The sequence below is a fragment of the Aulonocara sp. 'chitande type north' Nkhata Bay genome, linkage group LG3 (assembly GCF_057382095.1).
Source record: "Aulonocara sp. 'chitande type north' Nkhata Bay isolate Kocher_YH1m ecotype deep benthic linkage group LG3, A_spYH_male_GT1.1, whole genome shotgun sequence".
NCBI classification, from domain to species: domain Eukaryota; kingdom Metazoa; phylum Chordata; class Actinopteri; order Cichliformes; family Cichlidae; genus Aulonocara; species Aulonocara sp. 'chitande type north' Nkhata Bay.
Genome location: NC_141346.1, coordinates 40027220 through 40051877, shown reverse-complemented (window position 1 = coordinate 40051877; position 24658 = coordinate 40027220). Strand labels below are relative to the sequence as shown.

The 24658-nt window shown below is 42.0% G+C and overlaps 3 protein-coding genes across 4 annotated transcripts; 2 read left to right on the top strand and 1 right to left on the bottom strand.

Annotated features, from left to right (window-relative positions):
- Window positions 1-3561: 3561 nt before the first annotated feature.
- LOC147335680 (uncharacterized protein C17orf114) lies at window positions 3562-10164 on the top strand. The gene is made up of 3 exons (XM_086280910.1): window positions 3562-3737; window positions 8688-8783; window positions 8871-10164. Exons 2-3 carry the CDS (start codon window positions 8699-8701, stop codon window positions 9041-9043), a joined length of 258 nt encoding a protein of 85 aa, XP_086137036.1. The 5' UTR covers window positions 3562-3737; window positions 8688-8698; the 3' UTR covers window positions 9044-10164.
- Window positions 10165-10919: 755 nt separating this feature from the next.
- mettl3 (methyltransferase like 3) lies at window positions 10920-16889 on the bottom strand. The gene is made up of 11 exons (XM_086280886.1): window positions 15963-16889; window positions 14610-14800; window positions 14053-14517; window positions 13765-13940; window positions 12942-13155; window positions 12639-12826; window positions 11828-11866; window positions 11637-11745; window positions 11406-11471; window positions 11211-11323; window positions 10920-11129 (listed from the first exon to the last, which is right to left on the bottom strand). Exons 1-11 carry the CDS (start codon window positions 16063-16065, stop codon window positions 11009-11011), a joined length of 1785 nt encoding a protein of 594 aa, XP_086137012.1. The 5' UTR covers window positions 16066-16889; the 3' UTR covers window positions 10920-11008.
- Window positions 16383-24512, top strand: ttc5 (tetratricopeptide repeat domain 5). Of its 2 annotated transcripts, XM_086280906.1 has the most exons (10): window positions 16383-16482; window positions 16566-16671; window positions 18452-18584; window positions 18682-18893; window positions 21436-21586; window positions 21679-21770; window positions 21891-22094; window positions 22727-22941; window positions 23056-23200; window positions 23287-24512. In XM_086280906.1, the coding sequence occupies exons 2-10, from the start codon at window positions 16609-16611 to the stop codon at window positions 23404-23406; spliced, it is 1335 nt and encodes a 444-aa protein (XP_086137032.1). In that variant the 5' UTR covers window positions 16383-16482; window positions 16566-16608; the 3' UTR covers window positions 23407-24512. The 2 variants fall into 2 exon arrangements, with proteins under 2 accessions (XP_086137032.1, XP_086137024.1); XM_086280898.1 differs by having other exon boundaries at window positions 16425-16671.
- Window positions 24513-24658: the final 146 nt, after the last annotated feature.

The window sequence follows — 24658 nt, the reverse complement described above, 5'->3', positions numbered from 1 at the left end:
ATGACCTGGATGACTGAAAAGCTTCACAGACATAGAGAGAAGACGCTTTCTTCTGACGGCGTATCCAAACAAACCATCGTTGTTCAGTACTTTTCTAATTGCACTGTCACAAACATGTAACATGCTAACTGAGGGCTGTAGAGTTCTTTTGCAGTTTCTCAGAGGACTGCATGCTTTGACTTTGAGATGTAATTGCTGGGACTTTTGCGCTTTTGCATTAACGCAAAATGCTTCAAACAAGAAAACTCTCCAAACTTTAGCTTTTATGGAAATAGTCAAACTTCCTGATGATAAATAGCAACACCTAGCTTACAAGTACCGTCTTGATTCCTTTGGAAGCAGGTTGGACTTAGTTTTTCACCAAACTGCGCTGATTCATGTGAAAACTTTGGTCTTCACACGACTTTACACTCTGGGGCAAAAAAAAAGGATAAAAAAAAAACAGGACATAACTGTATAATTCAAGCAAGCATGAATGTTTTTCTTATATTTTCACTCAACTAGAGAAAATACTGAATGACACTCATTGTTTTCCAGTAACAACAGCTTTATGTTTGCCTACTGGTGGTGGTCAGAGGGCCCGGTGGCGCCTGTGTCCGGCAGCCTCGCCTCTGTCAGTGCGCCCCAGGGCAGCTGTGGCTACAATGTAGCTTGCCATCGCCAGTGTGTGAATGTGTGTGTGAATGGGTGAATGACTGAATGTAGTGTAAAGCGCTTTGGGGTCCTATGGACTAGAAAAGCGCTATACAAATGCAGGCCATTTACCATTTACCATTTACCGACACTAGGGGTGCAAAATTAGGTTGACCAATGACACTTCTTTCTGTGAATAAGCTTCTTGTCAGTCATATGGTGAGGCATAATCTTATTTATCCTTCTTTTTGACTCTAAGGAGATCACCATTTACAAAATCAACATCCTGTTGTATACAGTAACACTTGAAATGACCCATTTAGCCCAGGAAAAAGGTTGCGCATCAAGAGAGCTGAAGTGCTGTTTTCCATAGTCGCCTGCACAACAGGATGCATCTCTGCAGCGTGAGGACTTTCCCCTTTGCTGATTAGAAGGCTTTTACGCACACTTCTGTCGCCGCCCTTTCCATTCAAGTCCTCCTTTCAGCCACTGGTTGTGTCAATAGTACGACAGTGCTTCGTCTTGCTCCTCAGGTAACCCCCCCCTCTCAGCTGACAGGGCCTGATATCATAAATGTACTTGAGACCAGTGGGACAGTGGGTGTGGTTTAGCTCCTGACATCTGAAGCTGCTCGTGGACTCACAGGAAGTGACACACTGTTGCCTCGTAATCATATTCAGGCCACCAGCAGACTGGCAGGGACACTTGTCACCTTACAAGGATAGGAAAGAGTGTGTGAACGCACAGAGGTGACATTGCAGAGGGATCACTTCGGTGCAAGTTTAGAATCTGCTGAACAAAAAAAGAAAATGGAGTTTTTAAGCTATTAAAATGTCATTAACTCCACTAAGAACAGCAAATCAGAGCAAATACTTGCCTGGCTGATACATCTGTTTAAGCATGTCTGATTTAACATGATAGTTCTGGTCTGCTGACCTGCTGTTAATCATTCACAGGGCAGATTTAAAATTAGAGAGAATGTCCCACTGAGGCACGTCTGTCCTTCACCCACATCCACAGGTGTAAATCTGTAAGCGTGAGTGTGCAGCTGCCATTAAGACCACAACGCAGACTTTAACTCATGGAGACAGACTGTTAAAGAGCAGCTTCACTGTCAGCCCAAAATACAGATTTGGCTCATTTAAGTCTTCAATCCATTCCAGGTGTTTTTGACAATCAGTGCTCTAAAATAAGAGTAAGAAGACAATTGGAAAGTGTTGAAAACACTCAGATACTCAGAATCAATCAGCAAACGTCACCCACTTAACCATTAGAAACCTCTGGTGCTTTGAGCTCAATGTAGCAGATGATGTTAAGGTTGAAGTCCCACTAAGGTGACTGGTTTTATAAACCCTAAAGGTTTATATGAAAATAGAAATGCTCTTCAAAATAACTGCATGATTTCCAGTAAAAAACAACGTAATTTATAGTCCTCTAATGAACTATTAAGGCATTGTACTGAACAAAGTTGAATTATGTGTAATTCCTCATTCACAGTGGAAGAACAAGTTTTAGAAAGCATGCCTCTTGTTTCACTAACTACTTCCTGGGTGATTTCTGGGCAGCGGGCTCAGACTCACTCTAAGAACTCATCTGGGTAAATTTCCAAATCACTGCAGCCAGAGCACTGCCTTTGATAAGCCTTAAATAGAAGCCAGGAAAAAAAGCATGTAGCGAGATTCACGCTGTCCATTTGTTCCTACCTGATATACAGCTGGTCATTCTTGTTCAGGAGTGACAACAAAACTGTTTGCAAAGTTATATAAAAATCATTTTTAGCTGCTTGTGCTGGCACAGACTTTAAATGTGTGCAACAAAATCTGAGCTGGCTGCAACTGTTTCCACGTGACTCATTTGGACTGGTGACGAGGTATAAACATCTGGCCAAGCCTTTATTCCCTGAAATCACTATTTACCTGTATCTAAAGGGCAAAATCCACGGTCTTTATTACTGTGCAGACTCTCGGGAAGACCTTAACAATATATATTGTGAATGTTTTGGGGGCATGAACAAAGAGACGTGATTCCTGCCCTTAGATTATAGATTGTAGAAGGTACAGAAAGAAAAACCGACTGTAGGCGTGTGAAAAATGAGCCAATAGCAAAATGTGTTCTGAAGCTGAAGCTGACGTTTTGTTTTGGCATAAATAATCAGTTTCATCTTGAGTAGGAAACTAAGTGTGACTTAAGGTGAATCAATTTTTTTATGGTTTGCAATGATTTTAAGCCTTCTGGAGCCAGGTACCCCTTACACAAGGACCCCGACATAAGTGATTTCTCACTATCTGTTGGAAATTTTAGTTTTTCAATGATAACGCTGGTGCAAGCGATCGACATCATTTGTTGGCAATGTAAATATGCACAGAAGTCAACTAACAGTCCAGGACTTTTAGGATCCCCAGCCCCAATCAGAGAACCATAAATCTCATGCCTTGTTTACAGACCTAATATTAAAGGAAATGTCATTTTGTGCAACAACATGGGTTGGCTACAGTATGGTGATGGTAACAAAACATAACCGTACAAAATATAAATAAAGAAAGAAAAGCGGTGATGCTCTCTCTATGGATCAGTATAGAATAAATAGAAAAACCTGACTCCCGGATGTCAAACGATATCAAGGATCACATCATGATCATAGTTTGAGAGAGTCAAAATCATCTTAACTCACTTGTCATTTTGCAAGTTATTTGTTATTTCGTTTTTCCTACACAAGCGGCTATTTATGCTTTATCCACATCAACACGTGCAGATGGAGGCACAACAAGCAGGAAGCACTGCACAAGCCTACAGTACGTGCATTAAGGAGGGGTTAGCCGGGAGGGAGAGTGTACAGGAGGAACGCACAAGAAAGGAGGGAGGGTGAGAGAAAGCAGGCGTGTCCATTCAGCATGCTCCGGGGATTAGCTATTTAAAGTGCGGCGACTGCGCGCCACTGAAACCATTCCACGGTGCCAATAAGGACGCGGATCTCAGGACGTGCAGGACGAGGCAGCGCAGCAAGGACACAGAGTGAAGCACATTTTAATGAGGGGACGCAGATAAAGAGTGAACAGACGCGTAGACAGCGAGAAGAAAATCAGCAGTATCCAGTATTTCATCGGGTAAGTAATCAAACTAACCCTCAATTCAACCATGACTGAAAGGTTGTATCAAGTTGTATTGTAAAAACTTGCTTGAGTGCATCTCGGTTTTTTTTTAAATGTTCTGTTAAAGCTTCACGTAGGTCATGATTTATTGTTCGAATAAATAGATAACCTCGTATGTGATCTTCTCTTATCAAACAGCTTAAGTGTGAGAAGAGGAGGTGTGTGTTTGTGGGAGGGTGCCTGATTATGACACTGTCTGGCAACGCATGGAAGACACTATTACTGACAACAGCCTGCCACACTCGATTATTTACGCGTGAATAAGTCACCGATTCTTCTTCTTATCTTTCTTCTGCGTTAATTAGCAGCAAGATTTATGGTCCAATAATGCGATTTATAAGCATGTTTAACCTCATGCTACCAACTTTAACACATTTCAATAGCCTAGACAAGGAGGAAACGCCACCGCCCCTTTCGCACAGCTTAAAGTTGTTCAAGGAGACAGAGACACGAGTGATGCGCGCAGTGCTCCAGATGAAAGCTCAGATTAGCCCGTCTGGCGTAGTCCGAGCATTTCATTCAAACTTCCACCTGTACGCGCGCACAGGACTCCACCTCACACACTCTGTACCTGTAGCATAGGCGCAAGGAGATTTAACAATCCGGTTAGGGAACTTCTTTAAATAACAAGTTCAGGCACGGGAAAGCGTTAAGTGTCGTGAAAGTTGTTTATGATTCATAAAAAGCATAAACCAGTAATGAAAAGACGTTTCTCGTTGTACAAGTGCTAGCATGTAAGAGGAAGATTGTTTACAACACTGGATTTCTTACAAATTTCAACTTAACTTAGAGTACCAAGTTATTATCTTTATTTTTTTTTGTTATTTTCTTAGAAGTTTGAGTTACTAAGTCCAAAAAATTGAGATAACAATCCAACATTTTGGCTATTTTATTTATTTATTTATTTATTTATTGTAGTGGCAAAAATAAACAGCCATAAAACATGTTAGAGGAAATTAAAAACAGAAATCATCAAAGATTTCTTTTTTTTTTTTGTAAGAAAAAACCTCTTATTTGAAATATAGTTCAACAGTTACATAAATGTTACATCAAAAAGAGGACTTGTTTCATAAAGGTGCAGCATCAGCGTCTCATAGACACTGAAATAAAACATGTTGAGTTATTAGCTGGCTAGCATGTTGACGTGACATGAGATTTTCCATCTATTTGGTGTAATCATGCAAGTTAATTTTATGAAAAATATATTTTGCAGTGTTTAAGAATTAGTTCAAATATGACATTTAGATCGAGTACTAGGCCCACTGCACTTTTCAACAGGAGCCGCTCGGGCATAGAAACCCATGAAGCTCCCAGCTGATAGTTTAGTGCTGATGTTAATGCCAGAGAAAGTTTTGGAAGTTTATTGACCCCACTTTGTAACTTTACGTGGTTTGACACTCCCTGGCTGAGTTGCTGTGGCTCTAAAATGCTTCCACTTTGCAAAAACACAACATATGTTTTTAAATGTGGAATATCTAGAATGGAAGAAATTTCACAAATTGATATTTTATAGTGGTAACACCCATGCTCAAATCCATCTGGATGAGATTAATTTGAGCATCTTTACATTCCTTTGTTTGATTTATGAGCAGCTGAATAGCTGACAGATTTCTGTGGAGTTAAAAACAACTTGTCTCGTGAATACAGAGAGAAGTAGAGGTTTAAAATGAGCGGGCCTATCACTGCCTGATCCGTCTTTTCTTTGAATATTCAAGGGAAGATGTTCTAAAAGCTGTTTTATCCTCCATCTCTGATGAATATGAATAAAAGCTGACTGCATGCTGCTACGAATGCACACAGAGACATCTGCAGGTAGACGTGCACAGAGTGTGCGTCATCCAGTCTGGAAAGTCTGTATGGAGCTTTGTGGCAGGCAGACTGGCCTTTTTAACTTTTATTTTTATTTTTTTTTAAATAAAACTCCTGGGACTGACTGGAAAAGGTCAGGCCCAGTCCCAGCTGAGTGGAAGTGTGGGAAGATCGTTATCATGTTCCTGCATGAAAATGTGCTTTGAAGAGTGCAGACAGAGAGGATCGGTGGCATTTGTGGAGGGTACAAAATATATGAAGGGATCAGATTTAATTTAGCTTAAGTTTCATAATTATTCTGTTATGTTTCGTCAACGACACACACTCACACGCACATGCACAGACATGTGCTTTAAATGATGTGACACAATACTGGCATAGATTGTGAGCCAGAAGCCGCTCGCTAATGTTTCTCGGAGGGATTGCGCAACCTTCAGCTTCACCAGCAAAGCGGCGCTAATTGAACAAGTAAAACTGCATTATTTAGGAGCGGCATGTTAACCACATAAGCTGCCTGCAGGCTGAACTCTCCGCTGTGACAAACAGGCATGGGATCCTAACAGTCACAAACCCTTTCCCCACTTTTCCTCATCACTCCTATCCTCCTTTTGTGACTGTAAGCCTTTTTTTAAAAATAATTTATGATGATGTTTTTCTTAGTCGCCTTCCTTTTCTGCTCTTTCTCATCCCATCCTCAGCCTTCTTTATTTTGTCCTTTTCCTTAAGTGCTTTTCCTCTTGCCCCCTCCCTTCTTTGTGTGTGTGTCTGTGTGCCATCTGAGGTTGTTTTTCTTTTTCATGCTCCCAGGCCTACTGTGTGCTGCCAGACCCCCACAGCCAACCAAGATCTGTGCCCAAAATTCCTCACTACTGACCAGCCCTTCATATTGTGTGCGCATTTGTGTGTGTGTATGAAACTGGTTCAAACTCTGTACTGTCCCTGTTCCCGTGCTATACTGTGATTTCCCAGAACCTCTAAATTGACCTAAACATAATGGAGTCACTGTGCGTGTAGATGGCATAAGGTTTCAGAGCCACACCTGACTGAAATGCAGATGGGAGGAGTATCGGATGGTTGGAAATAGAGGAGGAAAAAACGCTTGTACTGTGAGAATTTGTCAAGAAACAGGGTGGCTGTGAAATTAGTGTCAGAGTTTCACACTTAGTGGACACATACCTCCCCCATTGGCTTGTCTGTGACGGGGTGTAGCAGCTCTGAGACCGTGGGTATGTGCGAGCTGTCACGTCTGCCTCACTGAGTCAGGCAGCACGACCAGTCAGCAGTAAATAGTTGTCGGGGCGGGGGTTTTGGGGGGTTGTATATTTACCCAGGATTGCCTTTCTTTATGTTGCAATCACAGTTTACAGTTTGCGATCAGATATCTAAACGTGCCTCTGGGATGAATAAACGGTGAATTATCAAACTAAAAGAGGTTTCCCCATCAGAGTGACGAGGTTTACTTCAGACAGAGGTGGGAGGATTAGGATCAAACCTGCTCTGATCATAAATATTGTGACTAACTGGCTGAAGGTTTAATTCCAATAAAAAAAAAACACACCCAAATGCAAATAAGGAGCTGATTATTACTGTATCCCTTTAAACGAATTGTGGGGTTGGGCACTCATGTCATAATGAGGATGTCAATGTACACTTTAAGCCCTGCATGACTGTTTAAAAAGGTGTACATCATATAAGAGATATCATATATAACCATATTTAATGAAAAAAAAGCTCAGCATTTAAAAAATAATATTGATAAATTCAGCTTTTCATCTTTAGCCAACCATGACAAAACAATTATACTGCAGGTCTCTGGACACTGAAGTCTGAAGCTCCCTGTCCATCCATCATCGATCCTACAAAGACATCACACCCGGAGAAAATCGTGCCTGCTTTGTGTCACATCTTGCATCCTTTTTGCTTCACTTTGTGGGTTTTTGTGTGCAAATATTTGCAGTTGTGCAACCCTTAAACATCAATTTTTCCCTTCTTCTGCTTTTGTCAATTTGTAAAGACCCCAAAGGGAAGTAAAACATCTACCAGTGCAGATGCCAGTTATTCATTCCATACTTCACTGTTGCCCTTCAATTGTACCTCAAAAGAATTACTGTAATCATTACTGATAGGAAATCTTGCTAAGTGGTTAGATGGTATTATTCCTTTATGTATTTTATCTGAAAGTGCAGTAAATATCTCCTCAGTTTCCAGTCTGTCTGGTAACAGTTAAATGTGAACATTTATTAGACTGGCATGTGAGGAATGAGCGCTTGCACTTCTCTGCACAGCTACAATAGAAACTGTCAACGTCCATCAGCTCCTTCTGCTCTATTTCACCTGACCTATTTCTTAACCTGATTAGCCTAAAATAAATACCTTTTTTCTTTCTAAGCAGCTACAGCTCTGTGCCGTCATGTGACCCTTTATCTCCCCACTGCAGAAAGGCGGACAGTCCGCAGGGAAATCATGAATTTGACAGACATGTCTGGGTCGAGCTCTGCAGATAGGTCGAGGTTGAGCAGCTGTTTTGTTTTTTTTTTTAAAGTTTGATTTTTGCTCTTCAATATCAGTTAAAACAACAGATTTAGAGGCAAATTTGAGAAACTGAAGTTTTTGCTGATATGAGATATGAGGCTGTCAGCTGTGACGTGCCTACATCAGACGACCTCTGTGTAAAATGTCTTTGCTTGTCAAAAGAGAGCTTATCATTCGCCCTGGCTGCTGTAGTGCACTGACGTCCTGTTCCAGGATTAGACGGCGTGGAGGGTGGTGGTGATGGAGTGGTAAATAGTGACTGAGTGGTTGGTTGCTGGGCCGCCGTGCCATTCGGTGATACTGTCAGCTTACATTAAGCGGTCGCGCTGGTGAAGCGCAGCATCATAATTCCATTAAACGGTGACCTGGTGAGGAGACGATGAACTGTCAGCAGAGCTGCTGTGGCTGTGATGAGGCGGCTTAAGTGCGGGCTGTGGAAGAAGTGTTGTCACGATGGTTTAACTCGGCTTACTTCATATTTGAGAGAAAGCTCGTGGAAGATTTGCGTACTTTCCAATCAGCTCACTTATATTTATGTCTTTCTTCACTTCTTTCTCTCCTCAGGCATCTCTATCATGGGTGTGAAGATGTTACAGTGCTTTCCCTTCTACAGACGCTGCAAAGAGCGCTGCAAGAGCAGGCAGTGCCCGCCCCCTCCAGGTGAGCACCACCTCCTGTATATTCCAACTGTATGAGAAAATCAAATGCAGAACAAACCGCTTGACTCTCTATCTGCCACCCATACAGTGCCTGTGGAGGAGATGAAGCCACGTCTGTCCTCTACGACATCCTGGGGCAGTGACAGCGAAGGAACAGGAAGCATCAATCGGGGTTCCCAGATCTATTTCTCCACCAAGGCCCGGCTTTCTTTCAGACACCAGCTGGACAGCAACATCAATGCAGTGGATGCCACCTACTGAGGAAGACCCAGGGCTTCATAGGACTTGAATGGACTCAGTTTTCCATCGCCGGTTTATGCTTGGAGCCCGATAGTAGAGCAAACACATTTTGACGCCACCTTTAAATGGGAATGGCGGTAGAGTTGCGGAACCACAGTTTGTCTTTTAACTGCTTGTTCCTCGCTGCTCGCACACAACTGCTAATGATTCGTCAGATTCAAAGGACAGAGGGAAAAGGACTGGGATGAGACGGCGCTCAGAAGTCAGACGAGTAGATCCGCTGCCCAATCGGGCATACTGATGAGGGCGAGGACAATGTAGAGAGTTGTTTACAGCGTTCACTACCAATAAGTGCATTACTTTGTCTTCTGTTTGGAAGGTGTTTTTTTTTTTTTTTTTTACTGTGTTTCTTTTATATTTCTTTTTTTTTTTTGACTACCTTTGTAGAAAAAGATCAATTTGCTGATTAGATCATGGCTGGAGTTAATTAAGGCTGTTTCACAAAGCAAGAGGAGGAAGATAGCATTGAGTGTGATGAAGTGTGTGACTATCTAAACCTCATCATTAAGTCATCATCGTGAAGTAACTTTCTAATCCTGCTCTGTGACACAGAACCCTGCTAGTTTAAAGTGAGATAATAAAACAGAAAATGGTTTGCTGTTTTATAAAAGACATTAACTGTAAAAACATGAGGTGGGACTGTGTGCAACATCTGCTGACCAGGTCTGAGCCTGTTTAACAGCAGTGTTGTTAATAGTTAATATTCATCTGTGAGATCTACGGTGGCCCTGATACTTCAGAAAGGCTTGCTGAAATCCAGTTGTGTTGTGCACCACAGGGCAACCGTATGAAATAAGCCGAGCTACACAGCAGCTTATTTCTGATAGGTATTTTCTTAGTCTTGCTTGATTCTGATCAATATTTTTAATTAGAAAAAAAGACGCTCTGGCTGTGTTTTTAAATTGCACGTTTTTGTTTTTTTTTTTGTAAGAAAACCTTTCTGTATTTGCCCAAATTGAAAAACTATGACTGTTAAATGCTGATCAAAAAAAAAAAGACTAATGATCACTTGTTCAAATCCAGAGTATGTCAAAAATATCTTCATTCTAAACTAAGCAAATATAAAATAAGTTGTAACAAAATGTCTCCGGTGTGGTTTTTTTTTGGGCTGGGGGATATATTGCTTGACAATGTTGTGAAGACACAAGGATACCAAATATTGGCATTTTCTAAAAACTAAATTCAAATACTCCAGGAATGCTACAAACAAGAGGGCTCCTCTCGTGCACGACCATCTGCAAAAAACATCACCCAAGAAAACTCGCGGTTCAACACTGGACACTGACCTTAACAAAGCTGCTTCCTAACTCAGAATAAGCTCAGGCGCATGAGCTCAACTCGACTGGCTGCCTATTGTTTGTTTTCTGGTTATATTACTATGGAACAGGAAGTTTACTGAGTGCAAGTCTAATAGTTAAATGTGAATTTCTGTTTGTGTAGACAGCAGCAGATGTGATTTTTGATGATTTATCACAGTTAATTGGAGTGTTATCAGAAACAAATTGCAAATAACTTCCAACTTGTGGACTGATATCAGACGTGCTCGCTCTTATAGCAACATTTATGGCAGGTTTTAGTGACGGTCTGCTTGACAGTCTCATTTTGCAGGAAAAAAAATAAAGTGAGATAACTTTATGTTACTGGATGAAACAGATGACAAACTTTTAGCTTTGAGGACACAATTTGTTGTTGAAAAAATGTGATAAGTTGCATGTTTTATCGCAAAATACTAAAAATAGCAATAATATGGTATCGTGTGGAGGCCCGGCGATGCGATCATTATGGATAATGTGCAGAGAAGCCGTGAAAAGTACACAGGCAAGATGGAGACGGGGCATCTAGTGGACAATATTTATTAAAAAAATGTTTACAGGTATAAAAAAAATAAAACAGTTTGAAAACAAACTTCTTCAGAGTTGTGAGCAGTTACGATGACTGGATGTTTTTGGGTTTGGAGATGACGCCGTCTGGATAACGTTTCTTAAACCGAGCCACGACCTCGGGATCCAACAGATGAATGCCGTCAAGCTGGTTCCCGAGAGTTATCCTGGACAGGAAATGACACAGACATTGTGAGGTGTGTAGAGCAGCTCGCTGGTCTCTAAATTAAAGCATGATGGTATGTTACCAGTTAGGCTGGACATTGTGGGGTCGACCAAAGAGCTCAATCTTCCTGGTGCCGGGTGAGAGTCTCTCTATCATGCCGTAGATCTCGTCTGGCTTGTGACTCGTGGAGCGGACCTGAGAGCGCACAGACATGACTCAGGCTGAAGGAATTATGGGTAATGACACCACGTATAACAGAGGATTTACAGCTGTTTACCTCTGCCACGATGACATCACAGTCCAAACCCCTGTTGAACCCCTGCGGGTTTCCTTTTACACCAACCTGAAGGCAAACACGTTTAGAATGAGACAACACAGGTTCAGCTATTTCAGCTACTGGACGGTTAAGAACGACAAAAGCAAAAAGTTGCTGAAGGTTAAATTCCTCGAGCCCGAACCCCAACGGGACCGTCCTCACAGTATAACACTGAGATTGGTTCAAACCTACCAGGCAGTGCTCCTTCCCGTGGTTCAGCCAATGACCCGTCCTGCCGGTGCGGATGATTCTCTGGAGCTGGTTGGTTTTCACCCAAATGATTTCATCCACACGCTCATAACTGAGAGAGGAGGATAAAGACTGAATGATTAAAAAATAAGGGGAAAAATATGACACGATGTTGACAGAAAGGCAAAACTTACCCCCAAAGGCTGAGGCACTCTCTGCCCAGCTCCATAGCCCTGAAACAGGAAGAGAACGTTGAGTCTGAATACCATTTCTAAGAATAATGTTTAGGATTGGGGGAAATATCAGTTGTCAGACATGTAGTTACCTTCTTTGGGTAAATAATTAACCTGAATAGCAGCACAAAGTAGTGCCAGCTTCCTGTCGTGCTGAAGCTGAGTGAAGAGCTGTACGCAAACACTGACCGGGCTTCTCATCATTTATGACGAGTGAATGTAAAACTGTAGAGATCTGGCACCGTGCGGCCGATGTCATATTAACGAGAACAGAGAAGCATTGTGCAAGTTCCCTGTTCGATAGATTTATTTGCTAAGCCAATGCAAACTAAGCCACCAGGTTTTCCCCATCACCGTCACATGTTAATGTTGGGCATATGTGCACTGCTCACTTAAACACCTTGTTCCCAGCTAAAAGTCTACTTCTTTAGAGCCTTGCTGAATGACGACATGCCCCATTTCTTTACCCAGTCTTTCATTCTGTCAATGACTGTCTGTTGCCCAAGCTTCTATCTATCTATCGATCTATTTATCTAATCTAGACTTTAAAACGTTTATATTAAATTGTAGTGAACTAGGTGAAGTCTCATCTTAAGGGAAAGTGTTTCATAGGAAAAAAAGCAGCCATTATTCTCTAGAAGTTTAACTTAAACAGGCTGAGGGGTGTTAATTTGTAGATCAAATGAAACATTCAGCTATGAGTTAAATGTTGACATAAAGTGGTCAGCTGTCCTGCTAACTGAGCCAGATTTCTGGACTTCTTTTTAGTTACCTGCCAGTGACCCAGAGGAAGAGGAACCCGTCATCCTGCAGGATGGGGATGTTCAGTTTTCTCATCTCGTCATCAGTCAGAGTACCGTAGGGCAGCTCCATGTGGATGTCCCAGGGAGGGTCAGCCATCACTACGGCGAACTTACCCAGGATGGACACGTCCAGGTAGCGGATATCACAGCAGATCCACTGAGTACCAAAGCACATAAAATCACACTATTTTACGATTTTAAAAGACATTATGACACACGAATGCGTCCAGTCTCATAGGCTTCTTTTAAATCATCCCCATCCTCCTCCTCACCTGTGAAGGGAAGAGTTTGCCCACATTGCTGTCGGCGTCCCCTGCGTGGAGACCAAGCTCTGTGGTCCCCGCCTGGGGCCCCAGCAGGTTCCCCTCGGTCTCCGGGGGGCTGTCGATCTCATAGTGGACGTACTTACAGGTGTCCATGTGGAAACAGGTGTTGAGGAAGGAGCAGTCGCCGAGGCTCTCGTCTGTGTGCTTGTTGATGATGCGACTGTATGACAAAACATAAAGTTAACATCACAAAGTAAAAAAAAATTGACACCTAAATTGCATTTAGGTGTCAGACCTTGTGAAGCAAATACAGACCGAAAGTGTAACTTGGTGCATGGCTGGTTAATGCAAGGTTTAAGCTGTTAAATGCTCACATGAACATAATAGTGGGCAGAGAATCCCTTTTTATGTAGGACAGTTTTCCAAACTTTATGCATTAGAAAACTTAAAATGATGCAAAATAAAACTTCTGGTGCAGCACATTAGACGCATGTATGAGCAGGACACTCTCAAAACGTGGTGTGTCTCATATTTATATCAAACAGTATTTAGCATAATCACAGTGCCACCTGGAGGCCAAAGAGAGTATTACTCAAACACTTATGGATGTTTGCTATACTTGAAAAACAAAGCAATTAATGGGTAAATGTACTTAGCAGGTCAGCTAGAATTTCCCATATTTATGATACGCTCTTTTCTAGCTGTAGCACAGCAGCCTGTATTCTCGTGATTTGGACAATCCAGGACTGTCAGGGAAATAAACTTTCAGTCTTGTTAGTTACAGTTACTTGTCTGTAACAGTGTCAGACTTTGTGAAGCAAATACAGACCGAAAGTGTAACTTGGTGCATGGCTGAGGCGTGTCTCCAGCGCGAACACATTCTTCTTTGGTCCCGTGATCGCAGAACTCTTGGACCTGAGCTCGGCCGCGGGATCTGAACTTTTCCACGATGGACTGCTCCTTGGCTGTGCTGGCGTTCAGCAGCTCCAGAATCTCTCGGCTTAACTGGATGCGAAAGAGAGTCACGTGATAACTGCAGCAGTAACGAAACGCCGATTTTTAATCAGTTACAAAAGAAACAAAAACAGCAACAACAACAATAAAAACTCTCTGTTACCTTCTTGCTCTGCTGCTCCTTGGTGGACTGTTGGTTCAGGAGGCTTTCGATCTCCATGTCCAAATGAGACGACTGGCTTTTACTGCTCCTGCCCTTCTTCTCCGTCCCGCTCCCTGACGCCGAAGGCCCCGGCTCTGAGGAGGAGGCTGGCGTCAGCGATGTGGTTGACGAGTGAGGAGGAGAAGCAGAGCTCTGAAGCAAGGGCGAGAAGCCTGCAGCCCTTTTGCTGTGCATTTGGTCTTCTGCTTTTCTCTTGACTCCAGTTCTCTGGGCTCCAGCTACAGATCCAATCATAGCCCAAAGTTTTGTGTGGTCCACAGCTATGACCACCGTGGGGGTTGATGTGGAGGAGGAAGTTGTAGAAGAAGAAGGAGCCGAGGTGGGCTCTCGGACCTCGATGAGCTCCTGAGCAGAGAATTTAAGCAGCAGGCTCTGGATGCAGCCGTGACTAACGGCTGTTTCTGACTGTGACGAGAAGCAAACAAAACAGAGATGTCAAAAATAAACCCACATCACTGAGTTCAAGGATAACACGAGCACCGGAGACAAAAACTCACACTGTTGAGTTCATTTGTGATGGAAAGGGAGTCTGTTGGCAGTGTGAGACTCAGATCAGACAGATATCCCAGCAGCCTCTTCTCCAGTTCAGGGTCTGGTGGTTTTTCTGTTTCCTCCTGCGAGGTGGACGGAGCTGCTGGGGCAGGGCTGTCACTCCTGACTGTGGTACCGTCTGTGCTGCCACCACCATCTGAGGGGACAACAAAGGATGAAGCATCAAGTTCAGAGAAAATTGTCAATATTTCCCATTTTAAATTCCTGAAACGTTTCATAACTTTCAGATAAAAAGGTTAAGTAATTATAAAAATAGTTGTTTAATTTAATGGTACAAGAATCATCCTTTGTTGTTGTTTGTTACTCCTTTTTGTTTTGAGGAATTAGGGAAATCTTCATAGTGAAACAGCAGAACTGCTTTAAAGTTTTTCAGCTTATATCAATTACTGCCATCGGTAAATGTCCAGCGCTTGTACTGTTGATATACACTGCTACATCCCCAGCATGGCATCAAAGCAAATGAGCTTAGGCAGCTTTATAGCAAATTACTACAACTGCTGGATACTCTGAGCTAAATTTACTGGTTATCTGTAACAAAATACCTGACTGATCAATAATATAGATAGTAATGTCTTTGTTGCATCACATTTAGCAAGAATGAACACAGTATTTTGTTAGTTTCCAACAACAACCGAGTAAAACCCCACCTTCATTTGATAAAACTCAGGTCCCCTTTTGCCAGCGAAGGCAAATTCGCTCAATTGAATCAGCTACTAAATGAATGGACTGGAGCGCATTTCTGTGCTTTTCAAGATTTACCGAACACTTCAATCACATCTAAACACAATCATTTTATCCTATACACGTTAAGCGCTTCGAATCCGATTTAAAACCCCCAATTAACTTAATACACCATCAAAGCAAAAGACAAGAGACAAGAGTGCAGACAGGATGGAGAGGCTGGCGTGTGTGCAGTGAACTAACTTTGATCTCAGCTGAGAGGGGACCCACTGATGTTTATTTACATCTTGCCACACCGTCAGTGACACCAGTGATATGGTTGAAAGGTGTATTTCAGACATAGTAATAACTATATTACGTTCTTTAATTAAACCAATCACAGAATTAACCCCCCCCCCCCCTTCTTTCCTTGTTTCTAGTAAGCTTTTCTAATTGTAATTTGGCGCTTAGAGCACCAGAGGGAAACGATATCGCCATAACACGGCAGCTTACACAGTCTAGATGGCTGCAAAGCGCTGCAGACCTGAGTTAAGATACGTAAAGTTAAATATATGGGGGGAACTACCCCTTTGGTATCAATACCAGCGTTAGCTTGGCACTGCCCGGCCTGAACCTACCGGCGGACATCTGAGCCGGGTCTTTCCGCCGTCGCTGCAGCCTCTCCCGCAGAGAGTCCAGCTGCTTCTTGTGCGCCTGGATGTTGCTCCATGTGTCCGACATGACGAGCTGGACTCAGCTGCAGGAAAAACACCAATACTGGCCTCACCGAGCACCGAGTGTCCGGGAAACTAAACAAAAGTTGAATCCAGTCCACCCTTGGAGGGAAGCGGGTACGGTGCAACACAAAAACGTGTGTCGGGTAGCACACGGGTTGATTGGGATTAAACGTTCCGCTTTCGTAGTGATTTGTCGTGGTTTTAGGATTGAGGGTATATGATGTAAAATATAATACATATATATCTCAGTCTACGAAAGTGGCATGTTGGTAGCTAAATCAGTCATCACGTTAAACTTCATCTGTTAATTTTCCAGGCGGATTCGTTTTCAGTACGGACTACTTCAATTTCCGGCGTCGCCGAAATTAAAAGCCCGTTTCCTCTGTGCTGAAACAGACTACACTCGCGATGCTTCCTTAAAGTAATTACCTTTCTGTGGCAGCAGACATACCGTATAGACTAATATCTAATAGTTATTAAGTAACTTGGCGCATTTTGTTCCAGCTCGCTGTCAGATTTTGCTGCTGTTCCATGGTCTAACGCAAAGATGGCGGAAGAGGAGAAGAGTGGTGAGGCTGTGGAAAACAAAGACGAGCTGCAGATTATGAAGGTAACTCTTCTCAGCGGAATCACACATTTATTCAAATGCTCCGACTGTCTCCAGCCTTTGTGCCCGGCTAGCTTCCCGTGAGGACGGTGTCATGTGTTGCTTCCTTGGAGTATCCAGAAACAACAGCTGGCTGCAGCTGTCACGCCGAAGAACAGATTTTTTTTGTAGTAGCTTTAAGGTTTTCTGCTATGTCAGGTGCAGGAGTGCCACACTTACCCTTCTGTAGCTAGATTGGCCACAGATGTTTCAAACCACCAGATAACGGGCTGATATTCGCGCTTTGCTTTGATCTGTGCGCTTCTTGCTGAGTCACCACATTGTCAGGGTGCCTCTGGTTTAGTGCACCAAGGATGAGGAGTGCAGCTGTACTGATTTGTTCTCTGCAGGCCCTTCGATGGTTCGTGCCTTTTATAATGTTACAAAAACGAACTATTTCAATACCAATATTTCACTCTGGGAGTACTGTGTAGCAGACGTTCACTTAGGAGCGAAGTATGGTTAACTTAGAAAACGAGAAAAAACTAACAGTGAACATGCAGTAACACAATACCGCACAAAAGTCTTGTACTAATATTTTCAGTGGTCTTGAGCAATAGTTTTCCAGGTTTTATGGAGGTCTTTTGATATTGGCTCCTTTTTCACCCCTTTCCAGTCCAGATCTTATACCTGACCATTTTCATAGGAATGCTTTTGTTTGTTTGTTTAAATGACTGCAAAGTGAAATGTGAATCATCCAAGCCTGAAAATGCTGTCATGTCTACACATAACAAACATGTTGACAAAGAACCAATTTTTAATTGTATCTTTAGGGACTTTTTTTTTATCAGCAGCTTGTCACAAAAATGCATAATTTCTTCCAACTTCTTTAGTCGTATCTATGGAAAACGCGAAAGATAACAGCTTGACAGACAGAAAACGGTATTTTTGCACAAATGGGCGATTCCCAAAGAGGTATTAGCATAAAACTATGCTATATCTCATGCATGGTGTGCAGTGTGTCCTTAAGAAAAATAAGGAAACTGAACAAGTGGTGGACAAAACAAGAAAAGACAGGCTTAAAAAAATAACTATAGTAGATGGAACAGTAACTGAAAGTCATGTACTTAAGAAATAGGAAAAATGCGGTATGCCCACATACGTAACAACTGGACTGAAAATCAGTGGCAAAAGGTCTGATGGAGTGATGAACCCAAATTTTACATATGACAGTGTTTTTTGGTCCAAATCATTGTTAGTATGTACTGATGAGAGCCAGTGATGTTGACGATCTTATCAAAATTAGTGAAATTCTGAACACTGATAATACCGTCATATTTTGATCCATGTGGAAAAAGTCTGATGGGCAGTGGCTCCATTGTTTTTCTTCAGGGGTTTAGGATCATCTTCACAGAGAACAGAACAAAAGGCAGCCAGCATCCAAAGAAGAGCTTTGAATGTCATTAAAGAAGCCACAAGAACTATTCCCAAAGACTCCTTTTTTTTGCCTTTGTATACTGTATTTCCATATATGTTTATTAATTTTAATAAATCGCTGTACACCTGTTTTCTAACGTGGTGTAAAGAAATCTGCAGTGGCTACAGACTTTTGCACAGAACATTCGCAAGTGTAGTATAAACTGTTAGTACTAGTTAAATTATTAGTTACTCGGGTAGTTTCACTCCTCAGCAGTATTTGTTGATGTGTTGTTGTGTCTCAGTGTTGTACTACAGGCAGATGTGGTTAAGAGAAATGTGTTTTTGATCTATTTTTATGTCTGTTTCTTGTCTTCTCTCCCGACAGGAGCTGGTGGATGAGCTGTATAAGTTCAGAGATTGTTATTTTGAGACTCACAGTGTGGAGGATGCAGGACGGAAGCACAGCGACGTAGCAGAGGAGATGGCACAAACGCTGAAGAAGCTGGAGGAAAAAGAAGGTAAGGGTCTCTTTAAATTAAAAAAAAAAAAAAAAAAAAAAAGTGAGTTAATTTGCAGGCTTTCATTCACAACTGCTCCGTTTACAACTTCCAACAGACGCCTTTAAACACAAAGCCGAGTTCTTGCTGCAAAAGGGACGATGTCTGAACGTGGCTCCAGACTTCAGTGCTGCAGCAGAGGAGTGTCTGTCCCGCGCGGTGAAGCTGCAGCCTGGCCTGGTGGAGGGCTGGAACACGTTAGGGGAGCAGTACTGGAAAAAAGGAGACCTGATCGGTGCCAAAAACTGCTTCACTGGTGCCTTACAGCAGGTAATGATGGAGAAAGGAAGGTTTGTCCTCTTTGGTTTATTGTCTTCTCACATTCCATACCTGCAAACATTCCTGCTTTTACCAGGTTACTCCATTTTTTTTTTTCCCCCACAATTTATCCCAGGAATCTCTTGTAATTCAAACTTTATTATGAATAATTGTTATACACATATTAATACATTTTCAGTTTATGTGATGTGACCCAAGTTTCCAGTTACTGGTGAAACAATCTCCACATTTCTAATCATTGAACCCAAACCAGGAAACACAAAATCCACTTCAAATTGGTTTGTGTGCAGCTGATCTCTGCTCAGGCAGACAGATCTGTTAGATTATTATATTATATTAGCTCATTATCTCCATAGTTGTTTATATAGTGCCAAATCACTCAAGGCGCTTTATATTAAAGACCCTGCAATAATACAGAGAAAACTCCCAGTCAGACGCTCCCCCTTTGAGCAAGCACTTGGTGACTGAAGGAAACTGTTTCCAGGGCCTAATCCGTGGATCGACTTCCTTCGAGGCGTGGACGTCTATCAGCAGAGAATGTCCCTTAGTCTGTAACACAGTCAAATATATTCTCAAGCAATATTCAAGCATGCCATTCAGCGTGTTAGTACGAGCTCGGGAGCAGCTTGGGAGAACAAGAAAACAGAGACTGCTTCAGATTGTCTTCCCAAATTGACTCAACTTTATTCACAAGTACAACAGTTTATATAGAGGGTAAAATTCATGAGACAGCAGATTATCAGTTTAAACCAGTACAGACCAAGATAAGGGAGCGTCTTCCTGCCCTTGGGTGAAGAAGCATCCTTTGTGTAGTTTATCAGTTCAGCTACAATTGTGATTATCTCAGCGACATATTTTCAAGGCACAAAACAAAGAGTTCTTACATTAGTGAAATCTGAAACAAACCATTTGGCCTTCAACAGGCGTCTAAGGCTACGTTCACACTGCAGGTCTTAATGCTCAATTCCGATTTTTTGATCAAATCCGATTTTTTTTTTGTCTCCTCGTTCACACTACAAATAAAATGCGACAGCAAACGCGCTCTAGTGTGAACGCTCAAAGCGGCCCGCATGCGCAAAAGAAGATGTCACACACAACGCGCTCTGTTTAGACCAAGAACAAACAGTATTGTTTGACTGATGGCCGTTAATATAAAGACTTCGGACTTTACGTTTCCCAATTTTTGCTTTAAGTTATTTTGTTATTTACATAATAATGTAAATTTACATAATAATGTAAATAACCTAATAATGATCCTTATTGCTGTTTAAGAGAGGAGCGGTGCTTCAAAGGATAGCTGCAGATTTCTGTCAGAATCTGCAGATTATACAGTACAAATAAAATGTTTACGTTGTCTTCCCAACAGTTTCACTGACATCTACACTGGATGGCCAGGAAGCGTTCGCGATGTCTTCTCGGGCGCTGATAATTGGCTTCAGTCTTGTGTCGGTGACGTAAAAGGCGGATTTAATGCGACTTGACCGTTCAAACAGCAGTCGCTTTCTAAAACATCGGATATGTATCGGATTCAGTACCACATACGAAAGTGACCCAGATCGGATTTGAAAATATCGGATTTGCGCCGTTCACACTGTCATAGCATGATCGGATATGGGTCGCATAGGGTCAAAAAGATCGGATTTGATGCGCTTTCGCCTGCAGTGTGAACGTAGCCTAAAAGATTAAGAAACTAATGTAGCTGAGGGAGTGATCTCTGTGGTATTTCAACCTTGTACCAGCCTGTGATTCTCACACATCAATTCTTGGGTCAAAGAGAAAAATAACTAAAACAAAGGGGCCTTATTGAATGACAGAGTTTTCCTGTATAATGTCACTATAAAACAATATCCAGTAAATGCTACCATGGTACTAAAATACCTAACAGTGACAGTGGGAAGAAAAAAACTCCCTTTTAACAGGAAGAAACCCCTGGCAGGTCCAGACTGAGGCAGGAGCAGCCATCTGCTGTGACCTGTGGGGGATGAGGGGAGGGAAACTGGATAAAAGTGACACAGTGGAAGAGAGCCAGAGATTAATAATGAAAATTGACTGATACAATAGTGGTGTATAAGCACATTGTGAGTGAAAAGCAGGGATTGAAGAAGAAATGCTCAGTGAATCATGGGAAGTTTAAGCCTAAGCTTATTTCAGCATAACTAAGGGATTGTTCAGGGTCACCTGATCCAGCTATGCTTAACTATAAGCTAATAAACAACAAGTAAGCCAGCAGTCTGTGAGCAAAGAGCTCTAACGGGGCGATGCTGTACTATGAGGTCTTTAAGACGAGAGCCTGATTATTCAAGACTTTGTTTGTGAGGAGCAGGATTTTTAATTCAATTCTGGATAAAACAGACAGCCAATGTGGGAGAAATATGCCTGCTTTCCCAATCCCTATCAGTACTTCCACTGAAGTATTCTGCAACAACATCTGGTGAATTTAAAAGCTATTTCTGAGCATTAATCCAGATAACCTCTCCTATCCTTTCTGTTAGGATTCATTCATGTTAGTATGTTTTGTTTTCCACCTCTGTAGAGCAAGAACAAAGTGTCTCTTCGTAACTTGTCCATGGTGCTGAGGCAGCTGCCCGCGGCTGACAACGACGCTCACGGCAAGCAGGTGCTGGAAAGCGTGGACATGGCCCGGCAGGCCGTGCAGCTGGACGTGAAGGATGGGACGTCCTGGTGTGAGTAGAGTGAAGACAGACTGTGCTCTTTGTTAGAGATGCTAAAGACTGTTGGGGCATTAATTCATGTCGTTCTGCCTTTGTTTTTACAGATATCCTGGGAAATGCCTACGTGTCGCTGTTTTTCACTTGTGGACAGAATCCCCAGCTATCTCAACAAGCTCTAAGTGCCTACACACAATCTGTGAGTACAGACTTAAACGGATACACACCAGAGGGAATACCGATAAATAATAAAATGAATACCGTAAATAAATAATCAACATGCGCATCTGTATTTTATTCCCGTTTTCCTCCTGTGTAGGAGACGGTGGATCGAGCTGCCTCTTGTTACCCAGAGCTGCATTTCAACAGATCCACACTGTTCCAGTACGAGGAGATGTACGGGTCTGCGCTCGCCGGCTACAGTCGAGCCGCCGAGCTCGACCCCGGCTGGAAGGAGCCACCAGAGAGAGAGAAGCAGCTGCTGGAATATTTGGAGAAAGTGACCGAACTCCTACAGAACAAGGTAGGAGACTCTTTACAAAAGTACCGGCATACTGTTTATGTCCTGTTACAAAAACGTACAGAAAAGAAGTCGGTGAAAATCATGCTGTGATTTGGTCGTGCTAAGAGTCTCCAAGGTGGTTTATCAGCCACCACCAGATTTAATATTATCAATGACTAAGTATGCTCTGACATGCTGATGCTGTAAAATACTCGGTAATACTCCAAAATGTTAATGATTGACATGTAATCAGTGGCAGCAAAGCGATATCTGTCTAGAGTAAAAGGGTAATCTAAATGATGTAGCTCTCTACTCCTGACACAAAATAATGGCTACAGAAATCATGTCATTGAGTCAAGTATGGATTTAAAAAAAGAAAAGAAGAGTAGAGTTAACTGAAGTGGTTAAACGTAATTCAAGTATTTTAAGATCACATAATTTCTTTAATGTCATCTTTGTATTACACACGTTGTCTTTATTGTTAGTCGTAGTTATGTGTATGAGTAGCACATGACCTTTGAGCCTGTTTGCTTCCACTGTTATAAATGCTTATCAGAGTGACATACAAGTCAGTTTTTTACCACATGATGGCAGCAAAGAGCACATTTGACTCTAGTTTTTCCCTTAAGCTTCAGTCTGCCTTGTGTGTTCAGGGGAAGGTGAAAGCCCGCCGGTTACGGACGATGCTGTCGAACCTCAACACGTCTGCTTTGGGCCCCTGCTCGTCTCCTCAGTTTCGCTCCCCGGCAGGCCGTGTGGGCAGCCTAGAACCCCGGACACTTTCCTCCCTGACACATGGCCACAATGCTGGGGTGGCCGCTCTGGGGAAGGTGGTGTTCAGCCTGGCCTCTGAGGGTCGCATGGCCTTGTAAGAGAATCTTATTTAACAGTAATGGTCCTTTAATGCACGTGCAGCTTGACTCTGGCTGTAAAAGTGAAGTAATGTAAAATCTTACAATCTTCTTTTTTATTTTTCCTCCAGTACGTTTGGCATGGTGGACAGTGAGGAGACTTGTATAGTGGTGATGGTTTACAACACAGCAGATAGCTGGGGCGTCCTAATAGGAGATTCTGTAGTCATTCCTGAACCTCAAGTTAAACGACACAGTATAACCCATAAAGATAAGGTAAGTGTTGCATTAATGAATGCTGTTTACAATCAACGCAATAATGTCTGACTGAGTATGTGACCTTCTCCTGTCCTCTCTACCAGTCACTTGATTTTAGAAGTATACGAGTGGACTCTCCTCTGCTGCTCATCGTCAACGGCAAGAAGCAAAACGTTAAAAGTCAGATCGCTGCCTCCGTCAGCTACAAGCCTCAGAGCGAGTGAAGCAGACTGAAAGCCCAAGGACCAAGCTTTCTCGTTTTCTCTCTTTGCTGGATTTTGAAGCATTTGTAGCAGTTTTATGCAGATCTGTAAATAGGACACCGTGTTACATTTCTTTGTATTTATAAACCTTTTTTATACTCTGTGGGTGTGGGGCCGAACGTGGGTTATCTGTAAAGGAAAGAACCTGTGACGTGACAGTTGTGACCTCAGTTTAAAAAAAAATAAATAAAAAAAAAAAAAGGGAGAGAGAAAAAATATGTATCTTGTTTTAAGTGTATTTCTTTTTCTTGTATGTTAAAACTAAAGTTCTCAAAAACAAGACATTTTGAGTTGTCCCATAAGTAGTACTTTTTTTTTTGTTTTTTTTTGTTAAAAGTAGTAATGTAACAAAGCCCTTGGTGAAACTGATGCAACTGAATTAAATTCAGCTGTCATTATGATTTTTTTTTTTTTTTTTTTTTAAATTTAAAGTTGTGACATGGCCTGATGATCAACTTTCAGCATGCTGTCTATCCACTGTAACTCATGTCTCCACAAACCAGTTTTTATGGCCTGGCTTGCACTGCTTTGGTTTTGCAGTGAAAAACTCATTCACATCACATCTTGGATCCCAATAAAGAACTGATCACAGCTCAGGTTTAAGGCTTCCTGCTTTGTATAACAGGATGCATACAGTGATGTGAAAATGAAGGTTTTCTACAGGACTACACGATTATGCAGTGACCCAGTCAAAGTCCAGACCTCAATGAACTGAAGCATGGCTATAAAGAAGAGTGGGCCAAAATTTCTCTACTACAACAGGAAAGGCTGATAAAGTCATACAGGAAATGATTACTTCAGATTATTGCTATTAAATTTCCACAGCACTGCATGAAGTGTTTCCAGAAGCAAATCTTTTGTAGCATTATGTAAATTAATAGATACATTTAAATGGTCATGCTGCATGTAGTGGAAAACAGCAGAATCTGATAAACCTGAAAAATCCCATAAAATCTTTGTTCCAAAATAAAGTTTTAAAAATCTCTTCCCCTAAAGTTTTTCTTCTCCCTCATCTCTGATGTTATGAAACTTTGAGGATCCAGTGGTGTTGTGCCTCTTTCTCTAATAAATCCTCTGACTGGCCACCTATACTGTTTCTTAATGATTATTGCAAATCATCAATATTCATTATGTGAATCTGATGACACAGAAATGTGAAATGATCCATTTGTACTTTCTCTTTTAAAGCTTTACAACTCTTCATTACTTTATA

Bases quoted from the DNA above. Each gene is read 5' to 3' on its own strand.
- LOC147335680 (XM_086280910.1), top strand. From the start codon at position 8,699: ATGGGTGTGAAGATGTTACAGTGCTTTCCCTTCTACAGACGCTGCAAA. The intron at 8,784-8,870 runs GTGAGCACCACC...CCACCCATACAG, and splicing joins GCAGTGCCCGCCCCCTCCAG to TGCCTGTGGAGGAGATGAAG.
- mettl3 (XM_086280886.1), bottom strand. From the start codon at position 16,065: ATGTCGGACACATGGAGCAACATCCAGGCGCACAAGAAGCAGCTGGAC. The intron at 14,518-14,609 runs GTGAGTTTTTGT...TTCTCGTCACAG, and splicing joins TCACAAATGAACTCAACAGT to TCAGAAACAGCCGTTAGTCA. The intron at 11,472-11,636 runs GTAGGTTTGAAC...GTTTGCCTTCAG, and splicing joins ACGGGAAGGAGCACTGCCTG to GTTGGTGTAAAAGGAAACCC.
- ttc5 (XM_086280906.1), top strand. From the start codon at position 16,609: ATGGCGGAAGAGGAGAAGAGTGGTGAGGCTGTGGAAAACAAAGACGAG. The intron at 16,672-18,451 runs GTAACTCTTCTC...CTCTCCCGACAG, and splicing joins ACGAGCTGCAGATTATGAAG to GAGCTGGTGGATGAGCTGTA. The intron at 18,894-21,435 runs GTAATGATGGAG...CCACCTCTGTAG, and splicing joins TCACTGGTGCCTTACAGCAG to AGCAAGAACAAAGTGTCTCT.